The sequence below is a fragment of the Oncorhynchus keta genome, chromosome 17, assembly GCF_023373465.1.
Source record: "Oncorhynchus keta strain PuntledgeMale-10-30-2019 chromosome 17, Oket_V2, whole genome shotgun sequence".
NCBI classification, from domain to species: domain Eukaryota; kingdom Metazoa; phylum Chordata; class Actinopteri; order Salmoniformes; family Salmonidae; genus Oncorhynchus; species Oncorhynchus keta.
Window position 1 is genome coordinate 32,560,698 of NC_068437.1, and position 24,001 is coordinate 32,584,698.

At 45.7% G+C, this 24,001-nt stretch overlaps 1 protein-coding gene across 1 annotated transcript in view; it reads left to right on the forward strand.

The window, feature by feature from the left end:
• The window catches only part of LOC118396269 (genetic suppressor element 1-like), a 34,361-nt gene extending 12,496 nt beyond the window's left edge, over window positions 1-21,865 (forward strand). Inside the window, 13 exon segments of the mRNA XM_052465911.1 lie at window positions 1,195-1,364; window positions 1,585-1,779; window positions 6,260-6,421; window positions 6,865-7,106; window positions 7,402-7,684; window positions 10,455-11,089; window positions 11,487-11,599; window positions 11,707-11,989; window positions 12,559-12,672; window positions 12,860-12,999; window positions 13,002-13,497; window positions 13,672-13,775; window positions 15,571-21,865. Of these exon segments, the coding sequence (XP_052321871.1) occupies window positions 1,195-1,364; window positions 1,585-1,779; window positions 6,260-6,421; window positions 6,865-7,106; window positions 7,402-7,684; window positions 10,455-11,089; window positions 11,487-11,599; window positions 11,707-11,989; window positions 12,559-12,672; window positions 12,860-12,999; window positions 13,002-13,497; window positions 13,672-13,775; window positions 15,571-15,708 (3,075 nt within the window). The 3' untranslated portion in view covers window positions 15,709-21,865.
• Window positions 21,866-24,001: the final 2,136 nt, after the last annotated feature.

A 24,001-nucleotide genomic window follows, 5' to 3' on the forward strand; every position in this document is an offset into this window, starting at 1 on the left:
CCCTTGTCCCCCACTCCCTCCGTTCCCCTCTCCCTCCATTCCCTTCTCCCTTGTCCCCCTCTCCCTCCATTCCCTTCTCCCTTGTCCCCCTCTCCCTCCATTCCCTTCTCCCTTGTCCCCCACTCCCTCCGTTCCCCTCTCCCTCCATTCCCTTCTCCCTTGTCCCCCACTCCCTCCGTTCCCCTCTCCCTCCATTCCCTTCTCCCTTGTCCCCCACTCCCTCCGTTCCCCTCTCCCTCCATTCCCTTCTCCCTTGTCCCCCACTCCCTCCGTTCCCCTCTCCCTCCATTCCCTTCTCCCTTCTCCCTTGTCCCCCTTTCCCTCCATTCCCTTCTCCCTTGTCCCCCTTTCCCTCCATTCCCTTCTCCCTTGTCCCCCACTCCCTCCGTTCCCCTCTCCCTCCATTCCCTTCTCCCTTGTCCCCCACTCCCTCCATTCCCTTCTCCCTTGTCCCCCACTCCCTCTGTTCCCCTCTCCCTCCATTCCCTTCTCCCTTGTCCCCCACTCCCTCCGTTCCTCTCTCCCTCCATTCCCTTCTCCCTTGTCCCCCACTCCCTCTGTTCCCCTCTCCCTCCATTCCCTTCTCCCTTGTCCCCCACTCCCTCCGTTCCCCTCTCCCTCCATTCCCTTCTCCCTTGTCCCCCACTCCCTCCGTTCCTCTCTCCCTCCATTCCCTTCTCCCTTGTCCCCCACTCCCTCCGTTCCTCTCTCCCTCCATTCCCTTCTCCCTTGTCCCCCACTCCCTCCGTTCCCCTCTCCCTCCATTCCCTTCTCCCTTGTCCCCCACTCCCTCAGTTCCCCTCCCTACATTCCCCTCTCCTTCCCTGCCTCAAGCTCATAGAGCTATTAACACGAGAGTCTCTTGCTGTGACCTAGAAGAAGGTGATGTGTGCGCGCAGGCGAGTGTGTGTGTGTGTGTCGGGGACAGACATGACAGGGGTGTCAGAGTAGTGATGAGAGCATTGCTGGCAGGGGATTCAGTGATGCGTGTTCCAAACAGAGTGGGGGTTTGGAGTAGCTACATTGATAGCCAATGACAGTGTTAACATGCTATGGTTAGCTCAACATTAAGGGACAAATCCTGACATGAAAATAGTTTAACATGTTATGAGTTGGAGATTTTCTTTTTACTTAACAAACATGATCTATTTCCGTCTCTCTCTTCTTCTCCCTCCCTCTCCTTCTCTCTGTCAGGCTGAGTCAGGTTTTTGTGGAGTGAGGGAGAGTGTTGGGTCTGAGCTCAGCCCTACCCAGGAGAAAGGAGGTTATCCTGTCCCCTCTCATCACGTCTTGGCTCACCCCTCTTACCCCTTCAGCCTCAACCCCAGCTCTGTCATGCAGGACCGGCAACTACAGGGCCTTAGGTGAATCACTCCTGGATGTCTATACACACACATACAAATACACCACACACATGTACACAGACACACACCACAAACACAAACACACACACACATACAAACCCATCAACAGTGCAACGGATAAGTCTCTCTTGCTTAAACCACATATGCACTATCCTCCGTTCACCCCAAAACAGCAGACCCAAATTTGCAATCTAATCCCCAACTCCTCCCCCTCCTGTAGTCTACCTGGTCAGGTACACCCTGCAGTTCCCTCGGGGACGGTCCCAGAGGAGTACCTGAGAGGACTCCGCCCCTTTGCTACCTCAGACGACCTCCGCCTACCCTCGCTGCACCTGGGGCTTGACCCCGTCACCGCTGCCCATGTTACTGCTGCTGCTGCCTACTACCACCCTGCCTATCTCCACCACCTACACAGGTCAGTCTATAGACCACCCTGCCTATCTCCACCACCTACACAGGTCAGTCTATAGACCACCCTGCCTATCTCCACCACCTACACAGGTCAGTATATAGACCACCCTGCCTATCTCCACCACCTACACAGGTCAGTATATAGACCACCCTGCCTATCTCCACCACCTACACAGGTCAGTATATAGACCACCCTGCCTATCTCCACCACCTACACAGGTCAGTCTATAGACCACCCTGCCTATCTCCACCACCTACACAGGTCAGTCTATAGACCACCCTGCCTATCTCCACCACCTACACAGGTCAGTCTATAGACCAACCTGCCTATCTCCACCACCTCCACAGGTCAGTCTATAGACCACCCTGCCTATCTCCACCACCTACACAGGTCAGTCTATAGACCACCCTGCCTATCTCCACCACCTACACAGGTCAGTCTATAGACCACCCTGCCTATCTCCACCACCTACACAGGTCAGTCTATAGACCACCCTGCCTATCTCCACCACCTACACAGGTCAGTCTATAGACCACCCTGCCTATCTCCACCACCTACACAGGTCAGTCTATAGACCACCCTGCCTACCTCCACCACCTACACAGGTCAGTCTATAGACCACCCTGCCTACCTCCACCACCTACACAGGTCAGTATATAGACCACCCTGCCTATCTCCACCACCTACACAGGTCAGTCTATAGACCACCCTGCCTATCTCCACCACCTACACAGGTCAGTCTATAGACCACCCTGCCTATCTCCACCACCTACACAGGTCAGTCTATAGACCACCCTGCCTATCTACATCCACCACCTACACAGGGTCTATAGACCACCCTGCCTATCTCCACCCACCTCTATAGACCACCCTGCCTACCTCCACCACCTACACAGGTCAGTGTATAGACCACCCTGCCTACCTCCACCACCTACACAGGTCAGTCTATAGACCACCCTGCCTACCTCCACCACCTACACAGGTCAGTCTATAGACCACCATGCCTATCTCCACCACCTACACAGGTCAGTCTATAGACCACCCTGCCTACCTCCACCACCTACACAGGTCAGTCTATAGACCACCCTGCCTACCTCCACCACCTACACAGGTCAGTCTATAGACCACCCTGCCTACCTCCACCAACCTACACAGGTCAGTCTATAGACCACCCTGCCTACCTCCACCACCTACACAGGTCAGTCTATAGACCACCCTGCCTACCTCCACCACCTACACAGGTCAGTCTATAGACCACCCTGCCTATCTCCACCACCTACACAGGTCAGTCTATAGACCACCCTGCCTACCTCCACCACCTACACAGGTCAGTCTATAGACCACCCTGCCTACACACGTCCACCACCTACACAGGTCAGTGTATAGACCACCCTGCCTACCTCCACCACCTACACAGGTCAGTCTATAGACCACCCTGCCTATCTCCACCACCTACACAGGTCAGTCTATAGACCACCCTGCCTATCTCCACCACCTACACAGGACCACCCTGCCTATATAGACCACCCAGGCCTATAGACCACCCTCCACCACCTACACAGGTCAGTATATAGACCACCCTGCCTATCTCCACCACCTACACAGGTCAGTCTATAGACCACCCTGCCTATCTCCACCACCTACACAGGTCAGTCTATAGACCACCCTGCCTATCTCCACCACCTACACAGGTCAGTCTATAGACCACCCTGCCTATCTCCACCACCTCCACAGGTCAGTCTATAGACCACCCTGCCTATCTCCACCACCTACACAGGTCAGTCTATAGACCACCCTGCCTATCTCCACCACCTACACAGGTCAGTCTATAGACCACCCTGCCTATCTCCACCACCTACACAGGTCAGTCTATAGACCACCCTGCCTATCTCCACCACCTACACAGGTCAGTCTATAGACCACCCTGCCTATCTCCACCACCTACACAGGTCAGTCTATAGACCACCCTGCCTATCTCCACCACCTACACAGGTCAGTCTATAGACCACCCTGCCTATCTCCACCACCTACACAGGTCAGTCTATAGACCACCCTGCCTACCTCCACCACCTACACAGGTCAGTCTATAGACCACCCTGCCTATCTCCACCACCTACACAGGTCAGTCTATAGACCACCCTGCCTATCTCCACCACCTACACAGGTCAGTCTATAGACCACCCTGCCTACATCCACCACCTACACAGGTCAGTCTATAGACCACCCTGCCTACCTCCACCACCTACACAGGTCAGTGTATAGACCACCCTGCCTACCTCCACCACCTACACAGGTCAGTCTATAGACCACCCTGCCTATCTCCACCACCTACACAGGTCAGTCTATAGACCACCCTGCCTATCTCCACCACCTACACAGGTCAGTCTATAGACCACCCTGCCTACATCCACCACCTACACAGGTCAGTCTATAGACCACCCTGCCTACCTCCACCACCTACACAGGTCAGTGTATAGACCACCCTGCCTACCTCCACCACCTACACAGGTCAGTCTATAGACCACCCTGCCTACCTCCACCACCTACACAGGTCAGTCTATAGACCACCATGCCTATCTCCACCACCTACACAGGTCAGTCTATAGACCACCCTGCCTACCTCCACCACCTACACAGGTCAGTCTATAGACCACCCTGCCTACCTCCACCACCTACACAGGTCAGTCTATAGACCACCCTGCCTACCTCCACCACCTACACAGGTCAGTCTATAGACCACCCTGCCTACCTCCACCACCTACACAGGTCAGTCTATAGACCACCCTGCCTACCTCCACCACCTACACAGGTCAGTCTATAGACCACCCTGCCTATCTCCACCACCTACACAGGTCAGTCTATAGACCACCCTGCCTACCTCCACCACCTACACAGGTCAGTCTATAGACCACCCTGCCTACGTCCACCACCTACACAGGTCAGTGTATAGACCACCCTGCCTACCTCCACCACCTACACAGGTCAGTCTATAGACCACCCTGCCTATCTCCACCACCTACACAGGTCAGTCTATAGACCACCCTGCCTATCTCCACCACCGACACAGGTCAGTCTATAGACCACCCTGCCTACCTCCACCACCTACACAGGTCAGTCTATAGACCACCCTGCCTACCTCCACCACCTACACAGGTCAGTCTATAGAACTCCCTGCCTACCTCCACCACCTACACAGGTCAGTCTATAGACCACCCTGCCTATCTCCACCACCTACACAGGTCAGTCTATAGACCACCCTGCCTACCTCCACCACCTACACAGGTCAGTCTATAGACCACCCTGCCTACCTCCACCACCTACACAGGTCAGTCTATAGACCACCCTGCCTACCTCCACCACCTACACAGGTCAGTCTATAGACCACCCTGCCTACCTCCACCACCTACACAGGTCAGTCTATAGACCACTCTGCCTACCTCCACCACCTACACAGGTCAGTATATAGACCACCCTGCCTATCTCCACCACCTACACAGGTCAGTCTATAGACCACTCTGCCTACCTCCACCACCTACACAGGTCAGTATATAGACCACCCTGCCTATCTCCACCACCTACACAGGTCAGTCTATAGACCCCCCTTCCTACCTCCACCACATACACAGGTGAGTCTATAGACCACCCTGCCTATCTCCACCACCTACACAGGTCAGTCTATAGACCACCCTGCCTATCTCCACCACCTACACAGGTCAGTATATAGACCAATCTGCCTACCTCTACCACCTACCTACACAGGTCAGTCTATAGACCACCCTGCCTATCTCCACCACCTACACAGGTCAGTATATAGACCACCCTGCCTATCTCCACCACCTACACAGGTCAGTCTATAGACCACCCTGCCTATCTCCACCACCTACACAGGTCAGTCTATAGACCACCCTGCCTATCTCCACCACCTACACAGGTCAGTCTATAGACCACCCTGCCTATCTCCACCACCTACACAGGTCAGTCTATAGACCACCCTGCCTATCTCCACCACCTACACAGGTCAGTATATAGACCACCCTGCCTATCTCCACCACCTACACAGGTCAGTCTATAGACCCCCCCTTCCTACCTCCACCACATACACAGGTCAGTCTATAGACCACCCTTCCTACCTCCACCACATACACAGGTCCGTCTATAGACCCCCTCTGCCTTCCTCCACCACCTACACAGGTCAGTCTATAGACGACCCTACCTACCTCAGTCTGACTCTATAGAATCAGTGTTCTACAGATGAGACAGAGAGACAGGCAGACAGACAGGAAGACAAAGAGACAGACAGGGACACAGAGAGACAGACCGGGAGACAGAGGTTTGAAGCAGCCTTTGTGTTTGTGTGTTCCGGGTTGGGATGTATAAATGGCGACTGAACCACAAAATGTGCCAAAGGTTGAAATGAATTGCTCCCTCTCTCTTTGCCTCTCCTGCCATTCCTTTTCCCCTCGTCTCTCTCTGTGTGTTCCAGGATGGAGGAGTCTCTGTGTCTGTCTGCACTGCGCTCTCAGTTCTACTCTGTACCAGCAGGCGGAGCCTTCTCTACCCTCCACCCCTCTGCCCTCCACATGCACGTGCCTGGGGCACGCTACCCTGGGGAGCTCAGCCACACACACAGCACAATAGCTGAGAGGTAACACACACTTATAATACACACACCTGCACCTGCTCTGAGGGCTGCTACCTTTGGAAGCTGAACAATCCCTCTGGCTGAGAGGTGTTACACTCATACATGCACACACACTTTGTCATTTCTCTGCAGGAAAGGCACAGGTTGCTGACTGTGTTAAATTTTGCTACTATATACACATCACACACACCAATACACACATCGGTGTCTGTGTGTGTTTATATCCTGTGGTTACCTATTAATTGTTCATCTTCTCTTGCTCACTCATGCTGTCTTAATGCTCTGTGTGTGTGTGCGCGCCTGCAAGCGTGGGCATGTGTGTGGATAGGTGTGTGTGTTTAACAGTGTGTGGTTAATCTGCCCCATGTTGGGTGTTGCATCTCTCGTCATCTCTTCCATGTGTCTGTGGTGTGTGGATGTGTGTGTATCTTTTAACCTCCCCACAGACTACAGATGGAGGAAGACCTTCGCCAACGAGAGAAACAGAGGGAGCTTGAGCTGGAACGGGAGAGAGGGAGGGAGCGGGACAGAGAGAGAGAAAGGGAGCGAGAAAGGCAGAGAGAGAGAGAGAGGGAGAGGGAGATGGTGAAAGCGGTGGGGACTCAGTACCTTGCTGGACTGAAGGCTCTCACGGCTCTGCCGGAGGACAGGGTCAGACCTGGGGAGAGGCTGACACCCAAAAGGCTGGGTGCGGTGTACATACACACACACACACACACACACACACACACACACACACACACACACACACACACACACACACACACACACACACACACACACACACACACACACACACACACACATACACACACACACACACATATACAGTAAAGATTAAATACACACACTGATTGGTTGATTTCCCGTTAATTAAGCACCAGATATTTCTCTTGAAAGTAGAGACTGGTCACCATCCATATCATGCATTATAAAGTGCATAATGTAGTGTTTAATTATAATACTTCATCTCTTTTCCCCAGGTAAGCCCACCCTCCCTGCCCTCCCAGTCCCTAAACCTCTACAACCAGACCTCCAGTCCTCCAGGGGGTCAGCCTCTCACCCCATTCCCACCCTGGTGCCCTCTCAGATGGGGAACGCACACACTGCCTCAGCCTCTACCGGGGGGCTCCATGGAACACTGGCCTCTGCAATGAAGCAGGCCAATGGGGAGAAGCTCTGGTTGTCAAAGCAACGCCGGCAGGGGCAGGAGAGTGAGGCGTGGTCACCTGGGGAAGGGGTGGAGCCTAGGAGACACAGCTACAGGTGAGTGTCTAATCAGGCAGGGAACAAGCAGTTGAGAAATGCATAAGTTAATCAGTTTCCCCAGCAGGAACAGGATCCGGCACCTTTCAGTTTTTAAATGTTTCGTTCCGGAACCCATTTTCTAGGATCCGTTACCTCTTGTGGTGTAAAGTACTTAAGTAAAAATACTTGAACGTTCTACTTAAGTAGTTTTTTGGGTAGCTGTACTTTACTCTACTATTTATATTTTTGACAACTTTTACTTCTAGTTCACTACATTCCTAAATACAATTATGTACTTTTTATTCCATACATTTTCCGTGACACCCAAAAGTACTCTTTACATTTTGAATGCTTAGCAGTACAGGAAAATGGTCTAATTCGCAAACTTATCGAGAGAATATCACTAGTCATCCCTACTGCCTCTGATCTGGCGGACTCACTAAACACGTGCTTGGTTTGTAAATGGAGTCTGAGTTTTAGATTGTGCTCCTGCTCCTGGCTATCCGTAAATAAAAGGAAAATGGTGCCGTCCGTTTGCTTATTATAAGAAATTTGAAATGATTCTTACTTGTACTTTTGATACTTAAGTATATTTTAGCAATTACATTTACTTTTGATACTTAAGTATTTTTTTAAACCAAATACTTTTAGACGTTTACTCAAGTAGGATTTTACTAGGTGACTTCCACTTTTACTTGAGTCATTTTCTATTAAAGTATCTTTACTTTTGTAAGTATGACAATTGGGTACTTTTTCCGCCACTGCTTGTCACTGTTTGTAATGTAAAAATGTTAATAAAAACAATCAGAGTTCATTCAAGTTGCCTTGTCTGTAATTCTCCTGCTAAAAACGTCATGTGAATAGTGAATAGATCAACGAGTGGTCATTGCTGTGGTGAGAGAGAGCAGCTTGCCTGTAACTCTCACAGAACTAGAATGATATTCACTGTCTATGATCTCTCTCTCTGCTTTGATAGACATGAGCCTGCAACTCTCATCTCTCCAGCGTTGCACTTCATCATTTATTTCCTTATAGAATCATAATCATAGGGAAGCGTGCTGGAGGTACCACACTCCTATTGAATTGAAATACATTTGCCAAAGTTATAGAATTACTGCTGTCAGTTCAGAAAGAAAGGGAATCATTCAGGAGTGGGCCTATGCCTATAATTTAGCCACAGAGGAGAAATAGCAAATCTGTCAGTGAACAACATCTAGCCAAAACAGGCCTTTTGCAATATTTCAAATACAATCGTTGGAAAGCATATGGCTCCTGCTGAAAAGAGAAGACTAATCTGTCTATAATCTACCAAAATATTTGATTAACTTCCAAATAGGCCTTTTAAGTGAACAGCACTGTTTTACAAAGTAAAACAAGAGGGAGATACACTTTTGGCACAAGCGCATTGACCATCGCTGGTGAGTGAGCTGTGCATCATTGGCTGAGTCAGTGAAACTGGAAAGCTTTAATAGGACTATCATTTCCTCCTCATATTGTACACTTTGTGTCTCCTCACACCTAGGCTTAGACTATTTTTATTGATCTGAGATTCTCCGTTTGTCAATGTCAAAGTGTAGCTTGTCATTTTGATCATTTGTGAGGTAATAAGAAAAGATTCTGCTAAAGTATCCAGTCATCAAAAATGATGTGGATTTTTTTTCCTAGACCCAAGGCTCCACATTTTTCCCCCATGTGTGCAACTTCTGCAAGCACCTCTACTCTACTGCTCTATGCCAGTACGCAAAAGCAATGGTAATGCAAAAGCAATGATAATGGAAAAACAATGATAATGCAAAAGCAATGATGATGGAAAAGCAATGATAATGGAAAAGCAATGGTAATGGAAGAGCCATGGTAATGCAAAAGCAATGATAATGCAAAAGCGATGGTAATGGAAAATCAATGATAATGGAAAAGCAATGGTAATGGAAAAGCCATGATAATGCAAAAGCAAGGGTAATGCAAAAGCAACGGTAATGCAAAAGCAATGGTAATGCAAAAGCAATGATAATGGAAAAGCAATGGTAATGGAAAAGCAATAATAATGTAAAAGCAATGATAATGGAAAATCAATGGTAATGGAAAAGCAATGGTAATGGAAAAGCAATGGTAATGGAAAAGCCATGATAATGCAAAAGCCATGATAATGGAAAAGCGATGGTAATGGAAAAGCAATGATAATGGAAAAGCAATGGTAATGGAAAAGCCATGATAATGCAAAAGCAAGGGTAATGCAAAAGCAATGGTAATGCAAAAGCAATGATAATGGAAAAGCAATGGTAATGGAAAAGCAATAATAATGTAAAAGCAATGACAATGCAAAAGCGATGATAATGCAAAAGCAATGATAATGCAAAATCAATTGTGATGCAAAATCAATGATAATGGAAAAGCGATGGTAATGCAAAAGCAATGGCAATGCAAAAGCAATGGTAATGCAAAAGCAATGATAATGGAAAAGCAATGGAAAAGCAATGATAACGCGAAAAGCAATGATAATGGAAAAGCAATGATAACGCAAAAGCAATGATAATGCATGCAGGTGATTTTTTTATCTGGCACTTCAGAGCCTCCCACATCACCCCCCCCACCGGGCTCACTTTTACAAATGAAACACTGATGTGTGTGCGTTTATGCATGTATTAAGATAACACTGCAGTGTCAGTCAGTACTCGTTCTACTCTGCTTTTAGCTTGGCTGCATCATCAAGGTCAACTCTGATAAAACCAAATGTGTTTGTGTTTGTGTGTGTTTGTGTGTGACTATATTGTTTTTCTTGTCTTCACAGGTCCAATGCCAGCCAGCGTGACCCAGGCAACAGAGAGTCTCAACCCCACCTAGGAGCCCCACCTCCACTCATCTCCCCCAAAGCTCACCCTCACCTCCTCCCCCACCCCCCTGTCCCTCCCACCACCCTCTGGAACCCTGCCTCTCTCACAGAGACCTCCCCAGACCCTCGTCGCAGGTTTGACTCCCCTATTCCTCCCTCCCGCCCTCCTCCTGGTCTGACCAGAGCTGAGTGGCCCCCCAGCTGGGAGCGGGGGGAGGACGGATGCAGGAGGATGGGGGAGGGCCCAGAGAGGCTTTCCTTCATCAGGGGACCCATTCTGCAGATTTCTGGCCTCTGGAGCATGGCTGAGCTTGAAAGATCCACTCACAGTCTCCACCACCAACACAACCACCACCATAACCACCTCCACCAGCAGGGCTCACTGCTCCTCTCCTCCCCCAGCCCCAGCTCTGACCTGGGGGTCCAGCGCCCGCCCAGTTCCCCCTCTCCCTCCAGGGACCTCCAGAAGTCTGAGCGGCCAGGCCAGGAGCCTCAAAACCCAGTGGTGTACGATAAGATCCTCCAGCAGCAGCACAGGCTGGTCAGCAAGTTGGATCTGGAGGAGAGCAGGAGGAGAGAGGCCAGGGAGGGAGGTAAGACGAAATGGGATGTAAGAGGGAGGGAGGTGAGGAGAGTGGACATTCAAGTGGGGATAAGACGAGATCTGGGTGGGCTTTAACAAAATTCTGGTCTGTTCTCTCTCTCTCTCTCTCTCTCTCTCTCTCTCTCTCTCTCTCTCTCTCTCTCTCTCTCTCTCTCTCTCTCTCTCTCTCTCTCTCTCTCTCTCTCTCTCTCTCTCTCTCTCTCTCTCTCTCTCTCTCTCTCTCTCTCTCTCTCTCTCTCTCTCTCTCTCTCTCTCTCTCTCTCTCTCTCTCTCTCTCTCTCTCTCTCTCTCTCTCTCTCTCTCTCTCTCTCTCTCTCTCTCTCTCTCTCTCTCTCTCTCTCTCTCTCTCTCTCTCTCTCTCTCTCTCTCTCTCTCCCCTCCCCCAGGGTATTACTATGATCTAGATGAGTCGTATGATGAGAGTGATGAGGAGGAAGTGAGGACCCACCTCAGAAGGGTTGCAGAGCAGCCCCCCCTAAAACTAGACACATCCTCAGAGGTAACTACCACACACTACCAAACACTACCACACACATTAACCATTTTCAATTGTTCTTCTATTATATCGGTGTATGATTTAATTCTCTGTAATCTGTCTCTCTGTAGAAGGTGTGTTTTCTGCGCGTGTGTGGCCTGACCACGCTGGCCCATCGTGACCAGCTGTTTCATCAGAAGAGGAGGAAGAGGAGGAGGATGCTGAGAGAGCGCAGCATCTCCCCTCCTCCTGTACAAGGCAAGAGGAAGACCCCTTTTTCTACTGTGGCACCTGTTCCCCCCCTCAGCACCACTCTCACCCCTGAAGAGATGAACTGCTTCCCTCAACTGGAGGACAAGAAACACTTCCTCAACATGCTTAGCCTGTCCCATGTCACCAGCCAGCAGAGGAGAGGTAACATACAGTACACTAACCCCAGCACAGTACACCCTAGCTCTTATTCTCCAATCCCTATCCACTACAACCTAGTGTACTCTAATGCCCTATCCAAGGGGTATTAAAATCTTACCCTAGGACTTCCAAAGTACTGCTGTTTTTCTGTTCTACCTGATAGTTAATTGCACCAACCTGGTGTCTAAATCTCTCCCTGATTAGAGGAGAATAATAAAAAAAACTGTGGAACTGGCTTTGAGGTCCATATTTGAATTAAACTCCCTCACGACGCCAGGACAGCGGAGTCAATCACCACCTTCCGGAGACACCTGAAACCCCACCTCTTTAAGGAATACCTAGGATAGGATAAAGTAATCCTTCTCACCCCCACCCTTAAAAGATTTAGATGCACTATTGTAAAGAGGCTGTTCCACTGGATGTCATAAGGTGAATGCACCAATTTGTAAGTCGCTCTGGATAAGAGCGTCTGCTAAATGACTTAAATGTAAATGTAAATGTGAATTTGAGGAATCTATCCCATTTTCACCCCTCCCCTTGCTCTCTTTTTCTATCTCTCTCTTGCTCTGTAGATAAGGAAAAGATGGAGGGGTTGCTGAAGGCTATAAAGCTAAAGAGTGTGACATTGGACACCATCAGATACAACCCATTACCCCTCTGTAGCAGCACTCCTGCTCTCTCAACTGGTAAGACACACACACACACACACACACACACACACACACACACACACACACACACACACACACACACACACACACACACACACACACACACACACACACACACACACACACACACACACACACACACACACACACACACACACACACAAAGGGTAACTCCCATGAGATCCTGTGTTTATGTTTTCAGGTGACTACACACCTGACCTCCCAGCCGGCAAGTCAAACGGACTAGACTACCCAGACTCCCCAAGCCCCTTGCCTCCCTACCCCCACCATCCCGACAACCTTCACACAGACCCACTAAACCCCCAACCCCTCCACCCCGCCACCCCCCTCCCCTGGGCCTCCACCCCGACAGGGCAGGACTGTGCGAACGTCACCCATCTAAGAGGCTCCAGGGTCTCCAGAACGGAGCAGGCCACCTTGGCCATCCTACCCAACTGAAGGTGGCCCTGGCTGGACAGAATGGGCAGAACAAGCCCTGGGAAAGATTCATCCGGGAGGACTTCGCCCAACACTTCCACCAGTCTGTGTTGCAGTCTACCCACAAGACACTGGGTAGCTCCATATGCGTTCCGGAGTCCAGTATAAAGTCTGAGCCCTCAGCGCCCTACAACATCCCCCCTCTGAAGAGACCAGACTCCCTCCACACACCTCCACACCCCACCAATGGGCATCACCCCTATCCTTCTCCACCCCACCATGACCCTGATGGTGTACGGGTTGAGCGCTCAGAGGAAGATGAGGAAGAGGATGAGGAAGAAACCCCTAGGAAGTGGAAGGGCATAGAGTCTGTCTTTGAGGCGTATCAGGAGTATGTGGATGGTTAGTTAACCTTTCATCTACAAATAGTTTTTAGTCAAATTTTCTTTCTCTTCCCCCAACACACAATTTCTCATCCTCTATCTATGCCCATTCCTCCCTCTCCCTCTATGACCCCATATCTTCCCTTTACCCTCCTGTCGCTCTCTCTATTTCTCTCTTCCCCCTCTCTCTCAGAGCGGGGTATGGAGAGACAGGTTCTCCACAGTCAGTGCAGGAGGCTGGAGACTCAGAACTACACTCTCAGCCTGACAGCTGAGCAACTCTCACACAGCATGGCGGTAAGAAACTCAGCTCCCATATCCACAAAGTGTCCACAAGGCTCCCATATCTACAAAGTGTCCACAAGGCTCCCATATCCACAAAGTGTCCACAAGGCTCCCATATCCACAGAGTGTCCACAAGGCTCCCATATCCACAAAGTGTCCACAAGGCTCCCATATCTACAAAGTGTCCACAAGGCTCCCATATCCACAAAGTGTCCACAAGGCTCCCATATCCACAAAGTGTCCACAAGGCTCCCATATCCACAAAGTGTCCACAAGGCTCCCATATCCACAAAGTGTCCACAAGGCTCCCATATCCACAAAGTGTCCACAAGGCTCCCATATCTACAAAGTGTCCACAAGGCTCCCATATCTACAAAGTGTCCACAAGGCTCCCATATCCACAAAGTGTCTCAGAGTAGGAGTACTGATCTAATCAAATCAAATGTTATTTGTCACATGCTTTGTAAACGACAGGTGTAGACCAACAGTGAAATGTTTATTTATGGACACTTCCCAGCAATGCAGAAATAAAAAAAGAGAATATATACACAGGGTACCAGTACTGAGTCGATGTGCAGGGGTACGAGGTAATTGAGGATGATTGGCTCCCCAGATCCTCAAAACGTTATACAGCTGCACCATCGAGAGCGTCCTGCCCGGTTGCATCACCGCCTGGTATGGCAACTGCTCGGCATCTGACTGTAAGGCGCTACAGAGGGTAGTGCATATGGACCAGTACATCACTGTGGCCAAGCTTCCTGCCATACAGGACCTATATACTAGGCGGGGTCAGAGAATGGCCCAAAAGGTTGTCATAGACTCCAGTCACTCAAGTTAGAGACTGTTCTCTCTGCTACTGCACAGCGAGCAGTGAACAGTTAATCAAATGGCTACCCAGACTATTTACTTTGACCCCCCCGCCCCCCTTTATTTTTACACTGCTGCTACTCGCTGTTTATTATCTATGCACAGTCACTTTACCTCAACCTACATGTACAAATGATCTCGACATTGAGTCCGTACCGGTAACCCCCTGTATATAGCCTCGTTATTGTTATTTTATTGTGTTACTTTTTACTTTTTTTTATTTTTTATTTATTTTTTTTTATTTTTTAAATGTAGTAAATATTTTCTTAACTCTATTTCTTGAACTGCATTGTTGGTTAAGTAAGGGCTTGTAAGTAAGCATTTCACAGTAACCTGTTGTATTCGACGCATGTGACAAATAACATTTGATTTGCGTGGAGATATGTACATATAAATAGGGATAAAGTGACTAGGCAACAGGATAAAAGGAAAGGTCAATGCAGAGAGTTAAATAGTTAGCCAATAGCCTCCCAGACTAACTATTCAGCAGTCTTGTGGCTTAGGGGAAGAAGCTGTTCAGGGTCCTGTTGGTTCCAGACATGCGGTAGCAGAGAGAACAATCTATGACTTGGGTAGCTGGAGTCTTTGACAATTTTTAGGGCCTTCCCCTGACACCGGCTGGTATAGAGGTCCTGGATGACTGGAAGCTGGGCTCCAGTGATGTACAGGGCCGTACACACTACCATCTGTCGTGCCTTGCGGTCGGATGCCAATCCTCAACTTTTTGAGGATCTAGGATCTGTCCATACAATTTGATTTATTATGATCAAAAAGTAAAAAACTAAAGCTTGATCAGCACTGTGTGTCTGTGTGTCTGTGTGTCTGTCTGTCTGTGACTGTTTGTTTACACCAATGTGCTTTGTTCACCCCTACTCACTCTTTTAGTAAACACTCTCGCTCTTTATCTCTCTTGCTCCATTCCCTCTCTTTCTCTCTCTAGGAGCTGCTGAGTCAGAGACAGAGGGTGAAAGATGAGAGAGAGAGACTGCAGGCTCAGCTAGAGCACTTCAGGAAGTGTCTGACCCTTCCCAACGTGCACTGGGGCAAGGGGCAGCTCAAAGGTCACCTTCCCCGGTGACTCCCTGCTCTGCTTCTGACAGATTGACAGAGACAGACAGACAGACTGACTGACCTCTGGAGAGAGGAAACTGGATTGGTTCCCAGTCAGAGGCAGAGATGGAAGAGAACTCTGGACTGGGAAGGAAGAAAGGATGGTAGAAAGGGAGGAGTGCCACACTCCTAGACTCTGTAGTGTGGTCAGACTCACCATTGTTGAAAGACTAGAAGTCTAAAAGCTGGAGGTCGTAGCTACAGTGGGGAGAACAAGTATTTGATACACTGTCGATTTTGCAGGTTTTCCTACTTACAAAGCATGTAGAGCCAAAATCCCTGCTGCAGTGTGTGAAAACCTGGTCAAGAACTACAGGAAACGTATGATTTCTGTAATTGCAAACAAAGGTTTCTGTACCAAATATTAAGTTCTGCTTTTCTGATGTGTCAAATACTTATTTCATGCAATAAAATGCTAATTAATTACTTAAAAATCATACAATGTGATTTTGCAGATTTTTGTTTTAGATTCTGTCGCTCACAGTAGAAGCGTACCTATGATAAAAATTACAGACCTCTACATGCTTTGTAAGTAGGAAAACCTGAAAAATCGGCAGTGTATCAAATACTTGTTCTCCCCACTATACATAAGAGTATGGCATAATATTGGCACCCACTTTAACCAATTCTAGAATTTGGGACAATAAAATGACGAGTATATCCTCCTTTTTTCCCTCCTTGATTTTGAAGGGTTTGGAAGCAACCAATAGCAAGCTCAAAAGGGAATGCACAACCAATAGCAAGCCAACCAACCACTGAACTGGAAGGACAAATCAGCCAAGATGCACTTAAAGACCTAGAAGAGCTACTAGGGATCATACTAGTGACATTGCTGTTAGAACTATCTAGAACAGTAAACACTGTGCTATAGAGATATTACTATTCAGTTTTTTCCCCACTTGGGTTCATGGACTTACAAAATCATAGTTGTAGAATATTTAAGACAGTGTTTCTATAGGAAAATAACTGGAGGTTGTGAAAATGTTTATATATACATATATATATATATATACACACACTACCGGTAAAAGTTTTCAGAACGCCTACTCATTCAAGGTTTTTGTCTTTCTTTTTTACTATTTTCTACATTGTAGAATAATAGTGAAGACATCAAAACTATGAAATAACACATATGGAATCATGTAGTAACCAAAAAAGTGTTAAACAAATCATTCTTTAAATAGCCATCCTTTGCCTTGATGACAGCTTTGCACACTCTTGGCATTCTGACAACCAGCTTCACCTGGAATGCTTTTCCAACAGTCTTGAAGGAGTTCCCACATATGCTGAGCACTTGTTGGCTGCTTTTTCTTCACTCTGCGGTCCGTCTCATCCCAGACCATCTCCATTTGGTTGAGGTCAGGGGATTGTGGAGGCCAGGTCATCTGATGCAGCACTCTCCTTGATAAAATAGCATTAACACAGCCTGGTGTTTTGGGTCATTGTCCTGTTGAAAAACAAATGATAGTCCCACTAAGCCCAAACCAGATGGGATGGCCTATCGCTGCAGAATGCTGTGGTAGCCATGCTTGTTAATTGTGCATTGAATTCTAAATAAATCACAGACAGTGTCACCAGCAAAGCACCCCCACACCATACCACCTTCTCCTCCGTGCATTAAAGTGAGAAATACACATGCTGAGATCATTCGTTCACCCACACTGCATCTCACAAAGACACAGCGGTTGGAACCAAAAATCTCCAATTTGGACTCATCAGACCAAAGGACAGATTTCCACTGGTCTAATCTCCATTCTTGGCCCAATCAAGTCTTTTCTTCTTATTGGTGTCCTTTAGTAATGGTTTCTTTGCTACAATTCAACCATGAAGGCCTGATTCACACAGTCTCCTCTGAACAGTTGATGATGAGATGTGTCTGTTACTTGAACTCTGTGAAGCATTTATTTGGGCTGCAATTTCTGAGGCTGGTAACTCTGCAGCAGAGATAACTCTGGGTCTTCCATTCCTGTGGCGGTCCTCATGAGAGCCAGTTTCATCATAGCGCTTGATGGTTTTTGGGACTGACTTGAAGAAACTTTCAAAGTTATTGAAATGTTCCGTATTGACTGACCTTCAATGTCTTAAAGTAATGATGGACTGTCGATTCTCTTTGCTTATTTGAACTGTTCTTACCATAATATGTACTTCGTCTTTTACCCTCAAAACACCAGTCTCAACGTCAACAGTGAAGAGGCGACTCCGGGATGCTGGCCTTCTAGGCAGAGTTCCTCTGTCCAGTGTTTTTTCTTTGCAATTCTGCCTAGAAGGCCAGCATGCCGGAGTCTGCTCTTCACTGTTAACACGGACTGGTGTTTTGCGGGTCCTATTTAATGAAGCTGCCAGTTGAGGACTTGTGAGGCGTCTGTTTCTCAAACTAGACACTCTAATGTACTTGTCCTCATTCTCAGTTGTGCACCGGGGCCTCCCACTCATCTTTCTATTCTGGTTAGAGCCAGTTTGCGCTGTTCTGTGAAGGGAGTATTACACAGCGTCTTCAGTTTATTGGCAATTTCTCGCATTGAATAGCCTTCATTTCTCAGAACAATAATAGACTGACGGGTTTTAGAAGAAAGTTCTTTGTTTCTGGCCATTTTGAGCCTGTAATCGAACCCACAAATGCTGATGTTCCAGATACTCAAATAGTCTAAAGAAGGCCAGTTTTATTGCTTCTTTAATCAGAAAAACAGTTTTCAGCTGTGCTAACATAATTACAAAAGGGTTTTCTAATGATCAATTATCCTTTTAAAATGATAAACTTGGATTAGCTAGCACAACGTGCCATTGGAACACAGAAGTGGTGTTTGCTGATAATGGGCCTCTGTACGCCTATGTAGATATTCCATTATAATCAGCCGTTTCCAGCTACAATAGTCATTTACAACATTAACAATGTCTACTCTGTATTTCTGATAAATATTTTGTTATTTTAAAGGACAAAAAATGTGCTTTTCATTCCAAAACAAGGACATTTCTAAGTGACCCCAAACTTTTGAACGGTAGTGTGTGTATATATATATATAAGGTTATATACTGTTACATTTTTTATAGGAATTAAGTCTAAATAATGTTTTTAATAGTTTTGCCATTGATAATATCAATACTTATTAAGCCAGAATGGTGTGTTTTTTAAATAATTTTAATTATAGTTATTTAAAAGCCTGCTTTAGAATACAAATTAGGGGTTAAACAAGACGCTTGGGATATTTGTACTGCTGCTGGTCAGTATTTAAAGCACAGGAGGTTGGTGGCACCTTTTTGGGGAGAACAGGCTCGTGGTAATGACTGGAGCGTAATCAGTGGAATGGTATCAAATACATCAAACACAAAGTTTCCAGGTGTTTGATGCCATTCCGTTTGCGCCGTTCTGGACAGTATTATGAGCCGTTCTTCCCTCAGCAGCCTCCACTTATTTAAAGATAAATAAACATGTTATAAGACCTGTATGTGGAGTGTCCCAAACTTTATGAAAACATTTTGGAAAGGTGACGAAGAAATACACTGCAGGTGAGGGACAGGAAGTGTAATATTTTGATCATGATAGCTATTTTCTATTATTCTATTTTCTATAATTTCTCAGTCTCAGCCACAAACCCCTCAGCCTCAGTCTCAGCCACAAACCCCTCATAACCTGTCTGTCATTGAGATATCTTCTGCCACAGGACAGAAGTGCTAAAGTCACACAGAAAATTGTAAACAGATTCTACCCAATATGCCACAGGTTTTTCCACACCCTAGTAAGGGCTCTACAGTGCTGCCATTTTGGGACATATTTTCCTAAATATTTTGCTATGCTACCTGGAATGTTAATTTGGGAGCATCAGTGCCCCTAGAAAAAAAAATTGACCAAATAATAATTGTTGTAATTATATCTTTGCCGTCCCATAGCCTCAGTAGTATGCAAACATGGAGATGAGCTTCAGGGGATGAGCTTCAAAATAAGCTAGGATATTTTTCTGGTGCTTCTAATCCCTGCATTTTGTAATTGCTGGCAATTCTTATCATTAAAGGGGCACTCTGCAATCACAACATACATTTTGACTTATAAAGAATGATATACTTTAAATCCTTTGATGATTGAAGAGTTTAACTTATAAGCGCCCCAGAGCTTAGTTCCACTGTTGTACCCCATCAGAAGCCAAAATATAGGGCTCTATTCAACATGTATTGCTAATGCATTACAGGCTGCGTGATAGAAAGGTGAAGGTCATTTCAGATTGAGCCGACATATGCAGCGTTTACCGTGAAAGCTGGCTCCACTGTAATGCTGAATTTCCGTGATATGGATTGAATATAGCCCATGAGCATGTTTTTACAATATTTGTCAACAAAATGAATGTAAACAAACACTGTATAACCTCCAAACATTGTTCAAACTATAATCATGGATGAACAGTTCCTTGCATCTATATGTGGCTCTGTCAATGACTTTGAGTGTGGTTACATTTCTCCAGGCCCTTAACCTTTTACCGAAACAGTGGCGAGGAAAATTGCAGATTGCAGATTTAATACCTCTAATATTTGGCATTCTGCTCCTAAATTGTTCAACTTAGGAGCAGATGTGTCACGTAGAGCCCTGCTGTAATAACAGGTCATCTCTCTACATCCTATTGACTCTAGAGGAACTCAGCCCTGTCCATTGCAGATACCCAGTCTAAGGCCAAAGTCTGCCTCACTCTACCTCACGCCTACCCTACCTACATAACCTCTACCCCCCCACAAACATATGCTGTTAAATCATGTTTCTATATGCTCTAGTTTTTATATTTAGCTTACAGTAGGCGTATCATGTAATATACAGTGCCTTCAGAAAGTATTCATACCCCTTGACTTATTCCACATTTTGTTGTTACAGTCTGAATTCAAAATGGATGAAATTTATTTGTTTTCTCACACAATACACCATGATGACGAAGTGAAAACGTTGTAAAAATGTTAGCAATGTTATTGAAAGTGAAGTACATAATGATCTCATTTCCATAATTACTCACACCCTTGAGTCAATACATGTTAGAATCACCATTGACAGCGATTACAGCTGTGAGTCTTTCTGGGTAAGTCTATAAGAGCTTTGAACACCTGGATTGTACAATACTTGCACATTATTATTTAAAAAATTCTTCAAGCTCTGTCATGTCTTGCCATACTGTAACTAGATCACTCAGGAACATTCAATGTCGTCTTGGTAAGCATCTCCAGTGTAGATGTGGCCTTGTGTTTTAAGTTATTGTCCTGCTGAAAGGTGAATTCATCTCCAATGTCTGGTGGAAAGCAGACTGAACCAGGTTTTCCTCTAGGATTTTGCCTGTGCTTATCTCCATTCCATTTCTTTTTTATCCTGAAAAACTCCCCAATCCTTAACAATTACAAGTACACCCATTACATGATGCAGCCATCACTATGCTTGGAAATATTGAGAGACGTACTCAGTAATGTGTTGTATTGGATTTGCCCTAAACATAACACTTTGTATTCAGGACAAAAAGTTAATTGCTTTGCCATCTTTTTTTCTGGATTAATTTAGTGCCTTTTTGCAAACAGGATGCATGTTTCTGAATATTTTTTATTCTGTACAGGTTTCCATCTTTTTACTCTGTCAATTAGGTTAATATTGTGGAGTAACTACAATGTTTTTGATCCATCTTCAGTTTCCTCCTATCACAGCCACTCTAACTGTTTTAATGTCACCATTGGCCTCATGGTGAAATCCCTGAGCAGTTTCCTTTCTCTCCGGCAACTGAGTTAGGAAGGACGCCTGTATCTTTGTAGTGGCTGGGTGTATTGATACACCATTCAAAGTATATTTAATAACTTCACCATGCTCAAATGGATATTCAATGTCTGTTTAAAAAATATATATCTACCACTAGCTGCCATTCTTTGCGAGGCATTGGAAAACCCCACTGGTCTTTGTGGTTGAATCTATATTTGAAATCCACTGCTCGACTGAGGGACCTTACAGTTAATTGTATGTGTGGATTACATAGATGAGGTAGTCATTCAAAAATCATGTTAAATACTATTATTGCACATACATAGAGTGAGTCCATGCATATTATGTGACTTGTTGAGCAAATGTGTACTCCTGAACTCATTTAGGCTTGCCACAATAAAGGGGTTGAATTCTTTATTGACTCAAGACATTTCAGTTTTTAATTTTCAATTAATTTGTAAAAAAATCTATAAACATAATTCTACTTTGACATTATGGGGCATTTTGTGTAAACCAGTGACACATAAAGTCAATGGGTGTGAATTCTTTCTGAAGGCACTATATTAATTTGATTGAACATTAATGAGCTATTTATGGAAATTCTACTGTAATTTCTAAAGAAAATGTTGTCAAATGTAGAACATGTCTGGATCAATTTCAATGGGAATCACCTGGATAAATAAAGAATCATTTTAATTGATAAAATGGATCATGTTCAAGTTGGTTGACAACATTTACTCCTCAGCTAGATTACATCTCCTTTCCTCCATCTGCACTGAACTGGCATGCATTTTCAGATAAGTGCAGATGAGGGACAGGAGACAAGGAAAGGAAACCACTATCCTACAGGTAACTGCCAAAATAAAGGAAACACACCAACATAGTGTCTCATTAGGGTGTTGGGCCACCACGTGCCACTAGAACAGCTTCAATACGCCTTGGCATAGATTCTTCAACTCTATTGGAGGAATACGACACAATTCTTCCACAAAAACTTCTATAATTTTATGTTTTGTTTGGATAAACCTAAAACGCTGTCTCAGGCGCTGCTCCAGAAACTCCCATAGTGTTCAATTGGGTTGAGATCTGGTGACAGACACAACCTTTAAAGCCCTTATGCTACATTGACTCACCTCTTTAAAAGTCACTAGGTCTTTCCTCGAGCCATGGTAGCAAAAGGAATGGGCAACTGGGCATTTTTATGCATGACATTATGCGCACGAACATAGCAAAATACATTTACACATACATGTCATTCAATCATTTCATCCAAACTGCTTCTTCAACGAGCGTCTGCATAGCTGGGTGCAAAAATAGAACTTGGTCCTATTTTTGACTCGACGCACAACAAGTCCTGCTTCTCCCATCCTCATTGGTTTTTAGGAGCATATACCCACGTGGGTGATTGGAAGATTAACTGAGGTCCACACTCCAGTCTAGCTGGTGGTGGTAATGCACCTTAAAGTTGGTTGCCAACCGCCATATCATTTTATTTATTTGACCTTTTATTTAACTAAATATATATTTAATAAATCAATATTTAAATATAAAGTCCAAAGAAGAAGAAAAAGACTGAAGGAGGAGAGATTGTTAGAAACTAACTAGGTTTATCCTTTTATCTGTGGTTTAGTAGTCGGATTAGAGGACCTTGTGCATGCTGACAAGACCTGCCCGGTCTATTCAGCATGCTTGATTAGATGTTAATTTCTTAGTTAACTTGCGAACCACAACTGTGTTGGAGGCACCTGCTTTCAATTTACTTTGTATCACTTAATCAAATGTTTCCTTTATTTTGACAGTTACCTGTATATACACGCTGATCTGAGAATAGGTACAACCAAATTCAGTAAAGAGGCTTATAGTACATATGTAGTTTATGCCCTCTGCTGGGCAGACCTTGTATAACATCTACATTATCTTATTCTGGTGTTGCTCTGTCAGGCTGTGCATAAATAAATATGGTAGAAAATTGAGTCTAAACCATGGTTACACCAATCACAATGCTTTGACATTTACACAGGAGCATGAACAGATGCAAACTTCAGGGAGAATGTGGAAAATCAGACTGGAGAACAGTAGTAAAACAGATCATTTTGAAGGAGTTTGTTTTCATATTTGTGTTTATTTCTTTACTAACGTTACAAGGGAAGCACATTTATTTATTCACTTATTTGCCTTTACAAACATCTGTATTTCTGGTCTTGTACATCCTTGAAGGGTTAAAACAAGTCAAACAAATAGCGTAGGTTTCAAATATATAGCTCATAATTCAAATGATACTGTAATTGACTGTCCTGATGCTAAATAGCCATGGGAAAAGGGTCTTGTCTGCTCACTGACCACGTTTACATGTGCCCAGTATTCCTGATAGTTGCTGATATTCTGCTTAATTAAGGTCTTACTCAGGATAAGCGGTTTACATGTGCCCAGTATTCCTGATAGTTGCTGATATTCTGCTTAATTAAGGTCTTACTCGGGATAAGCGGTTTACATGCACATTGATTAACCTGCTCACGAGTATCCCTGCATTCATGGATAAACAGAATGTTTC